Source organism: Cololabis saira, chromosome 15 (assembly GCF_033807715.1).
Source record: "Cololabis saira isolate AMF1-May2022 chromosome 15, fColSai1.1, whole genome shotgun sequence".
Taxonomy (NCBI): domain Eukaryota; kingdom Metazoa; phylum Chordata; class Actinopteri; order Beloniformes; family Belonidae; genus Cololabis; species Cololabis saira.
This window is the reverse complement of record NC_084601.1, coordinates 44,322,543-44,335,979: the sequence shown is the minus strand read 5'-3', so window position 1 is coordinate 44,335,979 and position 13,437 is coordinate 44,322,543. Positions and strand designations below refer to the sequence as shown.

General features: G+C 37.2%; 1 protein-coding gene across 1 annotated transcript in view; it reads left to right on the top strand.

The window, feature by feature from the left end:
* LOC133460969 (collagen alpha-1(IX) chain) overlaps positions 1-12,382 on the top strand; it is a 65,589-nt gene extending 53,207 nt beyond the window's left edge. The window contains exons 26-39 of the mRNA XM_061741679.1: positions 1,591-1,644; positions 3,122-3,166; positions 3,283-3,336; positions 3,426-3,479; positions 3,873-3,926; positions 4,479-4,550; positions 6,051-6,086; positions 6,167-6,211; positions 6,296-6,328; positions 9,074-9,220; positions 9,945-9,999; positions 10,096-10,290; positions 11,062-11,157; positions 11,653-12,382. Of these exons, the coding sequence (XP_061597663.1) occupies positions 1,591-1,644; positions 3,122-3,166; positions 3,283-3,336; positions 3,426-3,479; positions 3,873-3,926; positions 4,479-4,550; positions 6,051-6,086; positions 6,167-6,211; positions 6,296-6,328; positions 9,074-9,220; positions 9,945-9,999; positions 10,096-10,290; positions 11,062-11,157; positions 11,653-11,855 (1,143 nt within the window). The 3' untranslated portion in view covers positions 11,856-12,382. The remainder of the gene's footprint in view (positions 1-1,590; positions 1,645-3,121; positions 3,167-3,282; positions 3,337-3,425; positions 3,480-3,872; positions 3,927-4,478; positions 4,551-6,050; positions 6,087-6,166; positions 6,212-6,295; positions 6,329-9,073; positions 9,221-9,944; positions 10,000-10,095; positions 10,291-11,061; positions 11,158-11,652) is intronic.
* The last annotated feature ends 1,055 nt before the right edge of the window (positions 12,383-13,437 follow it).

Sequence of the window (13,437 nt, the reverse complement as noted above, 5' to 3'; positions counted from 1 at the left end):
TGAATGATATTGAAGAGAGAGAGAAACAGAGACAGAGCAGGAGTGAAGCCTGAATTATGGTTCTGCGTTAAATCGACGCAGAGCCCACGCCGTAGGGTACGGCGTAGGGTACACGGCGACGTGCATCGTACGGCGTAGGCTCTGCGTTGGTGTAACGCGGAACTAGGAATGTTTGATATTTTACCGTTCACGATAAACCGTCAAAAAAACTCCCCACGGTAAGAATTTGTATCTCACGATAAAAATGATAAATTCATGTTGATGATGTTTTTGTGTAAAACTGATTTATGGAAGGAAGGAAGGAAGGAAGGAAGGAAGAAAGAAAGAAAGAAAGAAAGAAAGAAAGAAAGAAAGAAAGAAAGAAAGAAAGAAAGAAAGAAAGAAAGAAAGAAAGAAAGAAAGAAAGAAAGAAAGAAAGAAAGAAAGAAAGAAAGAAAGAAAGAAAGAAAGAAAGAAAGAAAGAAAGAAAAATTCCCATTGATGACGTTTTTGTATTGGTATTTTTTTATCGTTATCGAGATAAATGCCAGAAATTATCATGATACAGTTTTTAGTCCATACCGCCCATCTCTACGTGGAACCATAATTCAGCCTTGAGGAGTGAGTTTGCAGCAGTTAATACACGCTTCCAAAAGACAGTATTTGCTCCACTATTTTTGCGTGTGGCAAAAAGCGCTGAAGCGCCGAATGTATGAATATTACCTTATTTACATGCATGCAAATGGCACAGGCGCACCATGACACTATTTGCTTGGTAGCGCAGTTTGTGGTGCAATTCGCCCTTTGCGGGTGCTTTGTGAATTAGACGCTCTCTTTTTGTGTAGTTTGCACCGGTTTAGCGGCCGCAAAAGCAAAAGCCGTGCAATCCTTTTGTGGATTTGGTCCTAAAACAGCAGCAGAGTCTCATGCAGGGTTAAAAGCCAGGGAATAAAAATGGGTTTTAAGACCAGTTTTAAAAATGGACAGTGAGGAGGCTTCTGTTTAATGTCGAATGTTTAAAGGAAGCTCGTTCCATCTTTTTGGAGCGGCAACAGAAAAAGCTGCATCCCTTCTAGTAACCGCCCTCATCCAGCCTCATTCTAGCTGATCCACAACCCCAGTATGCAGACGATACTCCACTATACACATCATTCCTGTCGCTGATCCACAACCCCCGTATGCAGACGATACTCCACTATACACGTCATTCCTGTCGCTGATTCACAACCCCAGTATGCAGACGATACTCCACTATACACGTCATTCCTGTCGCTGATTCACAACCCCAGTATGCAGACGATACTCCACTATACACGTCATTCCTGTCGCTGATTCACAACCCCAGTATGCAGACGATACTCCACTATACACGTCATTCCTGTCGCTGATTCACAACCCCAGTATGCAGACGATACTCCACTATACACGTCATTCCTGGCGCTGATGACACAGAGCGTACAGACTTTGTTTCAGTCTTTTAGTTGACTTTTTGACTCTTCTGTGCTTGTGCTAGTGAAATACCACTAGATGATACCATGATTGTACTATTTGTATCCATATAACTACTTTTTTAATGACTCTAATTGTATAAAACATGGATATTCTCAACAGGGAGAGCCTGGTACTAAGGGAGCTGCTGGTCCCCGGGGGGTTGTGGGTATTCCGGTAAGTCCAACTCCATTTTGTTTCACAGTTACCCAGGTTCCCCACTAGGGGGCAGTAGCACCGTAGCATCGTAGCATCGTAGCTGCTAACACAGTCAGTGATCATCGTTACAGAAGTAGCTAAATGCTCGAGTCTGTTAAAGATGTGACGCTGGAAACCAACTGAGCTACATCGATTTATACACAGCAGAGAGAGCTGGTACCAAAATAAAGACAGTCCAGTGTATTTTCAAAATAAATTTTTTTTTTAAAGGAGATTTTATTACTATTCAAATATTTTTATTGATTTTTCACAGAAAACATTCAGACACGAAGCAGTAGCAGGGAGTAAATAAAAATAAGTAATGTAATATTGATAAGTAAATAGATAAGTAAAAACAACTAAATAAATAAATACATAAATAATAATAATAATAATAATAATAAATAAAAAAATAAAAATGATAAATAAATAAATAATAATAATAATAATAATAATAATAATAATAATAATAATAATAATAATAATAATAATAATAATAATAATAAAATAAAACAATAAAATAAAAATGATGAATAAATAAATATATAAATAAAATGAAAGTAGAAGAAGAGAAAACGTATAATTAAAATAGAATTAAGATTCAAGTGCCAGGATTGCCTATACCAACAGAGAGAAATTCCCGTTCAAAATAAGTTAAAGGAGATTTTAACAACGTACGAGGAGCGATTCAGTTTAATTGACAGCATTCGTCTTCTTAATATATGTTATTCTCAAAAGGACAAGTCATAGTGAGTTAAACGCTTTAACAGCAGATAACGATACGATTCTCACATGATCAAAACCTGCAGCTAAACTACTTATTTCACAAGTTTCGATTATTTTTTCTTTTACAAGTGAATTGTACTATGTGAATGTTAATTTCAGAGAAAGTGAAGGCTGCCACCTTCACCTCCTTCTTTAAATAAAAAAGCTTCTAGAGAATCAAGTCTGCACTCAGATTACATTTTAGTGGATTTTATTGTATGTTTTATCTTATATCTTAGTGTATTTTATTGTATTTTCTTCTATTGTGTATTTATTAGTGTATTTTACTGCTGTGTCATCATTTCTTGGACTGTATGTAATGTATGTTTGTCTTTTACATCAACCAGGGACTAAAGATGCTAATTAGCCATTAGCTATAATCTAGCATATTTACATGAAAATGTTATTATTAATATGTATTGTTCCTGGTCCTTTTCCTTTAAAAATAAAATACAAATACAAAAAAATACAAGAGTGACTGCTGAGTAGAAACTGGTGTCTGGAGCTAAACAACATGTTAGCTGAATAAAACATTAAAGTCCAACCGTCGGCTGCTGACGAGGAATGTCATTTTTATTAAAGGGATTGAAGTTTGGAGGCTAATGCGTGGATGTTTAGTCACGTCTATTAAAAGGCTTTTGTTGTTGTGTTTTTCATTATTGTCAGTTTCTTGTCATGATGATGTTTTCAGGGTTTGCCGGGGAAGCTGGGAGTCGCTGGACCTGCTGGAGAAAAGGTGATGCATCTCTTATTGATGAACAATGTGATCATGACAAACCCAGAACTTTACATCTACAAATGATTGATCAAAGTAAGATTATTTCATGCTAACTCAGCGTCATGTGGGTTTAGGGCGATACTGGTGTCGAGGGGCCCGTTGGACCAGTCGGACTTCCTGGGAAGACGGTAATATAAACCCATAAACCACAATCTCAACATGTTTAATTTGTTAGTTATTTTGATGTAAATGTTGTGTTTATGAATCAATCATGAAGGGAGAACCTGGAAAAGATGGAGAAGATGGAAAACCTGGAGAAAAGGGATCAACGGTGAGTCTGATTTTGACCTTTCAGTCACTACTTCATGTACGGAGTATTAGGGCCAAAAATATTTAAGAGGGGAAGATTTTTTTATATTGTGCACTTTGAGTAAAAAGTCGAAATGTCGAGATTAATGTTGAAATTTCACCTTTTTTCTCAACATTTCAACTTCATTCACAAAATTTCGACTTTTTCTCAACATTTCGACTTTTGTGCATAATGAAAAAAAAATCTTCCTCCTCTACAATATTTTTATTTTTCTACTGCGTGGCCCTAATACTCTTCCGTATTCATGTTTTGTTTCAGTTCTGCATTTTTTTATTCTGGCCTCAACTACTTCAAAGTTCTTAGATCACAAAATGTGAATGTGAATGAAAGATTTTAACTTTATTTTACCGTCAGGGAGAATCAGGAAAACAAGGTCCGGTTGGTCCAGCGGGTCCTCCAGGAATCCAGGTGAGAACGTTTCCTTTACTTTGTTCAATCTTTTGCTCCAATCACACGTCAGATTAATTAAAAGCAGATATATTTTTCAGAGCTCATATATACATTTTACATTGTTACTTATAATAAAGTTACCTGAACTTCTAAACGGGGCAAAGCTGTTGCCACTCTGACGGCCCGCCCGTGGGCCATCCAGTCCATAATCAGTCCATAATTTACAAAAATAGGTCATTTCCACAGCTCATATGTTACGTGAGGTTCTCATGCGATGTATCTTTGGAAAGCTAATATTCTTGTGATTCCTGCAATATAAACCATTTCAGGATATACCGTATTTTCACGACCATACGGCGCACCGTGTGGAAAGGCGCACCCTCAGTTTTGTGTGTAATTTTTGGATTTAAAACACACATACGACCCACCGACTGAAAAGGCGCCGTCTACAGACACGGAGCTGCACACACGCGCGCCGTTGGGTAGAACTTGGATAGGAGTTTTAGGCGACTTTTACAGGAGTTTAAACAGGTTTGTGAGTCGGGTTTATGATGAATGTTGTATTTTCAGGGTGAAGGAGGAGAAAAAGGAGACCGAGGTGAAAAAGGACTGAAGGGACACACGGGACACAAAGGAGATCAGGTGGGAAACAAATCTACGCTTTTATTCACTTCATTCCAAGAAAAAAAAAAAATTCAAAAGATTTCAAGAATAAAGTTGAAAACTTTTCAACTCTATTCATGAAATTTTGACTTTTTTCTCAAAATTTCAACTTTTTTCTCGACATTTTGACTTTTTTCTCGAAATTGTACTTCAATTAAGTTGAATTTAATGTTGAAATTAATGTTGAAATACAATTTCGAGAAAAAAGTCGAATGTCGAGATTAATGTTGAAATACAATTTAAAGAATGAAGTCGAACTTCGTGAATGAAATCAAAATTTCACCTTTTTTCTCAAAATTTCAACTTTATTCATGAAATTTCAACTTTTTTCTCGACATTTTGACTTTTTTCTCGAAATTGTACTTCAATTAAGTTGAATTTAATGTTGAAATTAATGAAATTAATGTTGAAATACAATTTCAAGAATGAAGTCGAACTTCGTGAATGAAGTCAAAATTTCACCTTTTTTCTCAACATTTCAACTTTATTCAGGAAATTTTTACTTTTTTCTCAACATTTCAACTTTTTTCTCGACATTTTGACTTTTTTCCCGAAATTGTACTTTAATTAAGTTGAATTTAATGTTGAAATTAATGAAATTAATGTTGAAATACAATTTCAATGAAGTCGAACTTCGTGAATGAAATCAAAATTTCACCTTTTTTCTCAAGATTTCAACTTTATTCATGAAATTTCAACTTTTTTCTCGACATTTTGACTTTTTTCTCGAAATTGTACTTCAATTAAGTTGAATTTAATGTTGAAATTAATGAAATTAATGTTGAAATACAATTTCAAGAATGAAGTCGAACTTCGTGAATGAAATCAAAATTTCACCTTTTTTCTCAACATTTCAACTTTATTCATGAAATTTCAACTTTTTTCTCGACATTTTGACTTTTTTCTCGAAATTGTACTTCAATTAAGTTGAAATTAATTAACTTAATGTTGAAATACAATTTCAAGAATGAAGTCGAACTTTGTGAATGAAATCAAAATTTCACCTTTTTTCTCAACATTTCAACTTTATTCATGAAATTTCAACTTTTTTCTCGACATTTTGACTTTTTTCTCGAAATTGTACTTCAATTAAGTTGAATTTAATGTTGAAATTAATGAAATTAATGTTGAAATACAATTTCAAGAATGAAGTCGAACTTCGTGAATGAAGTCAAAATTTCACCTTTTTTCTCAACATTTCAACTTTATTCATGAAATTTTTACTTTTTTCTCGACATTTTGACTTTTTTCTCGAAATTGTACTTCAATTAAGTTGAATTTAATGTTGAAATTAATGAAATTAATGTTGAAATACAATTTCAAGAATGAAGTCGAACTTTGTGAATGAAGTCAAAATTTCACCTTTTTTCTCAACATTTCAACTTTTTTCTCGAAATTGGACTTTATTCAAAGATGTATGAAAACATGGATTATGGTTTAAAAGTGCAGCCCATAATTGATCCTCCGTGTGTTTTTCAGGGACTGATCGGACCAGTCGGACCAACGGGAAGTCAGGTGAGAGTCGCAGAAACATGAAAACGTTACCCAGCTTTACTTGTTTTAGTCACATTCTGCTGTGTTTCTGTGTTGGACAGGGAGACACCGGTCTGGCAGGAGACCCGGGCGTCAAGGGAGATCAGGTACAAATATATCTGACAGACTTTCATCTGAAAACGGATCTAAAACAGTCGACTGACGAGTGTTTTCTGTTTTCTGTGTTTCAGGGCCCGCCTGGAATCTCTGGACTCAAGGGAGAGGTAAACGTGGCTAACGAGCTTTAACGCAGGGGTCAGCAAGCCGCGGCTCTAGAGCTGCATGCAGCTCTAGAGCCGCCCTAGTGGCTCCTGGAGCTTTTTATAAAATGTTTGACCTTTTTTTTTCTTTTCCTTTTTTCTTTTTTTCTTCTTCTTTTTTCCATTTTTTCCTCTTTTTTCTTCCTTTTTCCTTTCCTTTTTAATCTCGACATTTCAACTTTTTTCTCGAAATTTTTACTTTTTTCCCGTCATTTTGACTTTTTTCTCGTCATTTTGACTTTTTTCTCAACATTTTGACTTTTTACTCGTCATTTCGACTTTTTTCTCGACATTTCGACTTTTTTCTCGAAATTTTGACTTTTTTCTCGACATTTCGACTTTTTTCTCGAAATTTTGACTTTTTTCTCGAAATTTTGACTTTTTTCTCATCATTTTGACTTTTTTCTCGTCATTTCGACTTTTTTCTCAACATTTAAACTTTTTTATCGACATTTCGACTTTTTTCTCGACATTTCGATTTTTTTCTCGAACTGTATAATGAAAAAAAAACTCTTCCCCCAGTTCTAACTAATATAGAAACATGCAGCATGTGTTTCTTCATTCTAATTCTGATACAAGACTTCATTGTTTGCGGCTCCAGACATATTTGTTTTTTTGTGTTTTTTGGTCCAATATGGATCTAAAACATTTTGGGTTGACGACCCTTGGTCTAACGGGTTCAACGAATCATTGTAGTTGTTTTTATTACATATAAACAAACTAATGTAGAAACTCTGGAAGAGTATCGTGATTACGGAAGAGTATCATGGCCATGAGGAGAAAAAATATTTGAGAGGGGAAGATTTTATTTTATTGCGCACTTTGAGAAAAAAGTCGAAATGTTGAGAAAAAAGTTGAAATAAAATTTCACGAATAAAGTCGAAATTTTGAAATACAATTTTGACTTTTTCTCGAAATTGTACGTCAATATTAATCTCGACATTTCGACTTTTTTCTCGAAATTGTATTTCAAGATTATTTTCGATTTTTTTTATTTTTTCTCGACATTTTGACTTTATTCACGAAATTTTGACTTTATTCTTGAAATTGTATTTGAACATTAATCTCGATATTTCGACTTTTTTCTCAACATTTGAAATTGTCCAAAATGGCCCAAAGGGCAATGTTGCTAGCATTTTGTTAGGAAGCTAAAGTCTCAAAAGTGCCACTACACCAGCGGGTGAACAGCATGACCTGATCTGATATGGAAGAAAAAAATCCCCCAAAAAATAAAACACGGCAGAGAAAACGAGGAAAAACATGAAAATGAAGGCGATATATTAGTATCCAGAAAAGGTTTCCCTTTTCTTCCGCGTATTATTATTATTCCGCACGCTTTTTCGTCCGTCAATGCGGCCCGAACCGCAACGTCCACCCATGCATGTCATACATCGTTGGATGCGTCTCCATCGTGCCTCGATGGGCATTACTTTTCTCAGTCAAAAGTATTACCGTGGCAATGCTAGATGCCAAAAAGCAAAAAAAAAAAGGCGAAAATTCGGACGCTTATTGCTCGGCCGAACTTTATCGTAGAGACATCATTCAAACTTTCAAACACTCGGCCCAATTGGCACTAACGGACTGTACAGCCTCATCATGCTAATTATTACAGTTTTTCCGATATTTAACTTTCGATTTTTTTTTAATTTCCATTTTATTTTGGACGCTTGTTGCTAGGCAACAGGTTATCGTACAGACATCATTACAACGTTGACAAACCCGGGACGCGTTGTACTACAACATATTTTAGTCTCATCATGCTAGCTATTACAGTTTTTGAGATATTCAACTATGCTCATTTTGATGTGAAAAATGTGATATTTAATGGTTTGCATTAATGGGCGTGGCCTAACGGCTCAACAGCGCCCCCTAGAAAACTTTGTTCCTCAAGCCCCACAATACGGTTTGACGTACATGCACGAAAATCGGTACACACCTGTATCATGTCACAACTTAAAGAAAAGTCTCTTGGCGCCATGGCCGAAACCCAACAGGAAGTCGGCCATTTTGAATTAATTGTGTAATTTTGGCGAAATTTATGCCATTCCTTCAACAGTTAATTCAGCCCGAACCGTAACGTGCACCCAGGTGTGTTATACATCAAAATGTGCGTCTCCATCCTGCAACTACGCACATTACTTTTCTCTTTCAAAAGTGTTACCGTGGCGACTCTAGACGCCAAAAAGCGAGCCCCCCCTTCATCTGATTGGTCCATATTTGATAGTTCCTACTTTCTACCATAACTTTTGAATGGTTTGACATAAAGACTCGTGGGTGGTGTCATCTGACTTGGTTTTACTTCCTTGACCATAATTGGTGCAAATTAGCCCTGCCCCTTCTTCTGATTGGTCCATATTTGATAGTTCCTACTTTCTGCCATAACTTTTGAATAGTTTGACGTAAAGAATCATGGTGGTTCATCGGACTAAGTTTTGAGTCCTTGACTTTTATTGGTGAAAATTGCACTTGTGAGGGCCCGTTCATCGCTGCTTGCAGCTTTAATTGTAGTTTTTCTTATTACATATAAACAAATAAATATAAAACTCTGGAAGAGTATTGTGATAGTCATTCCCTCAGGAAGTTCTGATAATAAACATGATATGATTTACACTTGGATGAACTTTGAACAAAGACAAATAGAAACTCAGTCCCACATCAGTCCCACCTGAGAGGTTAGTAACTTATATTATCTTATCTTATCTCATTCAGCGTGGAGAGAAGGGCACCATGGGAGCTACCGGAGCCGACGGCCGGCCGGGCCAGACGGGTCATGAAGGACCGACGGGCCCCATGGGAACCCGAGGACTGGACGGAGAGCCGGGTCTTGCTGGACCTCCAGGTCCCAGAGGTTTACCGGTAGGTGGTTTAAATAATATAATAACCACACGCAGAGGTTTACCGGTAGGTTTACTGGCGGTTTAATAATAAACTAATATAATAAATTAATATAATAAAAAAATATATAATAAATTAATATAATAAACACACACAGAGGTTTACCTGTAGATATAATTAATATAATAACGACTCACAGAGGTTTACCTGTAGGTTTACTGGTGGTTTACTAAATATAATAATGATACACAGAGGTTTACCTGTAGGTGGAATAATAAATATAATAACGACTCACAGAGGTTTAACTGTAGGTGGAATAATAAATATAATAACGACTCACAGAGGTTTAACTGTAGGTTTACTGGTGGTTTACTAAATATAATAATGATACACAGAGGTTTACCTGTAGGTGGAACAATCACACACCAACACACATCCCAGAGGTTTAACTGTACGACCCTACTCTACCTAACCCTGCGTTCACACTGAAAGCGTCACGGGAGTCCCGACGCCAGCATCTCTCCGCTTGGTGCATTCACACACAAAGCGTCAGTGCTGCAGCGGGGTGGGGGTGGGCGGGGGTTAAAGCTGCTGCAGAACTGAAGGGAACATTGGGAACAGCCTACACATTTCAGCTTGAGCTGTTATTCTTCGACAATGACAGACATTAATGTTACAATGTTACAAAGTTATAATGTAATAATGTTATAATGTAATGATCTAAACACACATTCTCTCTCCTCAGGGCCCCAAAGTGAGTGATGACAAGCTCCGGGACATGTGCTCGGCGGTGGTTGAAGGTTCCGTTTATTCACTTTTATTCACATTTACGTCCCAACACGTCGTTTCTGCTAACGAGTGGGTTTTACGCTGTAACCTGTTCTCCCCCCATTCAGAGCAACTGAAGGCCTTCATGGAGGAGTTCCTGAAGAAACCAGCAGCCGTCGGAGCTCCAGGAACCGCTGGACCAGCAGGACCTCCTGGACCCCCGGGAGCAGCTGGAGGTCCAGGTGAAGCCGGTCCTGCAGGACCAGCAGGGGCCAAAGGTCATCCGGGATTCTTCGGACTTCCTGGAATCCCCGGGAGGAAAGGTCGGTACAAACTTCCTGGTCTGTTCATTTAAATAAATTAAGGTTGTCAAACGAAAAATGTTTTTAATCGCGATTAATCGCATGTTGTCCATAGTTAACTCGCGATTAATCGCATGTTGTCCATAGTTAACTCGCGATTAATCGCATGTTGTCCATAGTTAACTCGCGATTAATCGCATGTTGTCTATAGTTAACCTGCGATTAATCGCATGTTGTCCATAGTTAACTCACGATTAATCGCATGTTGTCCATAGTTAACTCACGATTAATCGCATGTTGTCCATAGTTAACCTGCGATTAATCGCATGTTTTCCATAGTTAACTCGCGATTAATCGCATGTTGTCCATAGTTAACTCGCGATTAATCGCATGTTGTCTATAGTTAACCTGCGATTAATCGCATGTTGTCTATAGTTAACTCGCGATTAATCGCATGTTGTCCATAGTTAACTCGCGATTAATCGCATGTTGTCCATAGTTAACTCGCGATTAATCGCATGTTGTCCATAGTTAACTCGCGATTAAATTGGTGATCTTTGGATGATGCTGGTCTTTGTTTTCACCAAAACACTTCGAACACGTCCTTTTGATCCTGGAAGAGATTTAACCACTCGTCCTAGAAGCCAGTTGCTTCTTGGGGCATCGTCATCAACGATGACTACAAGATCTCCAGGAGCGAAATTCCTTTTGATGTCATTCAATTTGTGTCATTCCGTTACCAGTGGAATATATTCTCTAGTCCATCTCCTCTCTGTGTTTCTGTCTCTGCAGGAGATTCTGGGGAAAAAGGAGATAAAGGAGACCCGGGGGTGAAAGGGGTGGATGGCGTAGGAGTCAAGGGAAGCGCAGGAGCTACAGGTGCACCAGGTGAGGCTGGACTCCTCTCTCCTCTCTAATCTGAGGCATCATCTCATGAATCTGATGCATAATTTCATGAATCTGAGAAATCATATCTCTAATCTGAGACATTTACTAAATCTGAGGCATCATTTCATGAATCTGAGGCATAAAATCATGAATTTGAGGCATCGTCTCATTTATCAGAGGCATCATATCTCTAATCTGAGGCAACATCTCATGAATCTGAGCATCTTCTCATGAATCTGATGCATGATTTCATGAATCTGAGACATCATATCTCTAATCTGAGGCATCATATCTCTAATCTGAGTATTTAAAATTGACATAGACTACCTTGTTGCAGCTATCCTTGTCCAGTTTTTGATGTTGTGTTTTTTCGCCTATGTTTTATTTTGTCCTCACCTGTACTTTTATTGTGAAATGTTCATCCACAGACCAGGACAGGTCCATTTCAATAAGATAAAAGCTTTTCCTTTACTGATATTCCATATTCCTCCTCAGGTGCCCCTGGTACCCCCGGCGTCGGACTGGACGGTAAAAACGGAGACCGTGGTGAGACAGGAAGTCCCGGCGTCCCCGGAGCCGCCGGCCCTCGGGGACCGTCGGGCTCCCCCGGCCTCTGTGACCCCTCCACCTGTTTAAACCGGTTCACTCCGCTTTATATGACCGGCGGGAAGAAATCGTCCGGGTACAAAAACAAGTGAGACCCGGCAGCTCGAAGAAGAAAAACCCCAAAATCTCTTCCTGTCAGCGAACAAAGTTCTTCATCAGAACCTCAAACCAAAGAGACTCAAAGCAACCGGCAGGAAAACAACTGTACAGTTTTTGTAAAGACCTTCTAACTCGTGATTTTAGACGGAGCTCACAACATTATTATTCAGGTAAAGATGCTAACGGATGCCGAGCAACTGCTGCGATCGACGTTGGGCCCCGACGCCCGAGAGCTTTCTGAGACAAACATACGCCGAAAGAACTGACAAATGTTTCAAATGCTTTACATTTCTCTGATTTCTCTGATTTTCTCTGACGTTCTCAGCTCAGAGACGTTAGCTTTGCAGGATTTACATACAAAAATGCTTATAAATGCTGATATCAAACACGAGACCTGAGCTAATACCTGTAATCTATGATCGTACAGTCTGTGACATAAATGTTGTTTTCTAAACATTGTAATGAAGTGTTAAATCTTGGAAGTGTACAGAAATACATTAAATACAGAACCTGTCTGTGACCACGTGCGGTTATTAACCCGTTTCTAACCGGAATATTAGCAATAGCTCGGTTATGTATGGAAGAGTATCAGGGCCAGGCAGGAGAAAAATAAAAATACGATTTTTTTTCATTATGCACTTTGATAAAAAAGTCGAAATGTCGAAATTAATGTTGAAATACAATTTTGATAAAGTCGAAATGTCGAGAAAAATGTTGAAATACAATTTCTAGAAAAAAGTCGAAATGTCGAGATTTATGTTGAAATACAATTTTGATAAAGTCGAAATGTCGAGAAAAATGTTGAAATACAATTTCGAGAAAAAAGTCGAAATGTCGAGATTAATGTTGAAATACAATTTTTATAAAGTCGAAATGTCGAGAAAAATGTTGAAATACAATTTAGAGAAAAAAGTCGAAATGTCGAGATTAATGTAATACAATTTTGATAAAGTCGAAATGTCGAGAAAAATGTTGAAATACAATGTCGAGAAAAAAGTCGAAATGTTGAGATTAATGTTGAAATACGGTTTCAAGAATAAAGTTGAAATTTCGTGAATGAAGTTGAAATTTTGCGCATTTCGTTTTTCTCAAAATTGTACTTCAACATTAATCTCGACATTTCGACTTTTTTCTCGACTTTTTTCTCAAAGTGCATATTGAAAAAAAAATCTTCCTCTAAGATATTATTTTTATTTTTCTCCTGCCCTGATATTCTTCCGAAGGAAAATCTCTGGTGTTTGTTCTCTCATCTTAAAAAAACAAGGTCTGTATCACAAATGAATCTTACATTATGCTCCTATTTTAAAATATTTAGCACCATTTTATCAGGAAAAAAAATCAATATATTTTCATTTTATCAATTAATGCATTGAAACACGTTTTTATTTATTCAGACTTTGAATAATTATTTTCATTATAACTTATTGAAGCTGTAGTAAAAGTCCTCATCTTGGCCTGTAATACAAATTCTATCAAGTATAAATGTAGCTACCATTTACAAAACCACAAAGTTATAACGCTGATTGTTCCATCTTAAACTTCATGAATCTGAGGCATGAGTTCATGAATCTGATG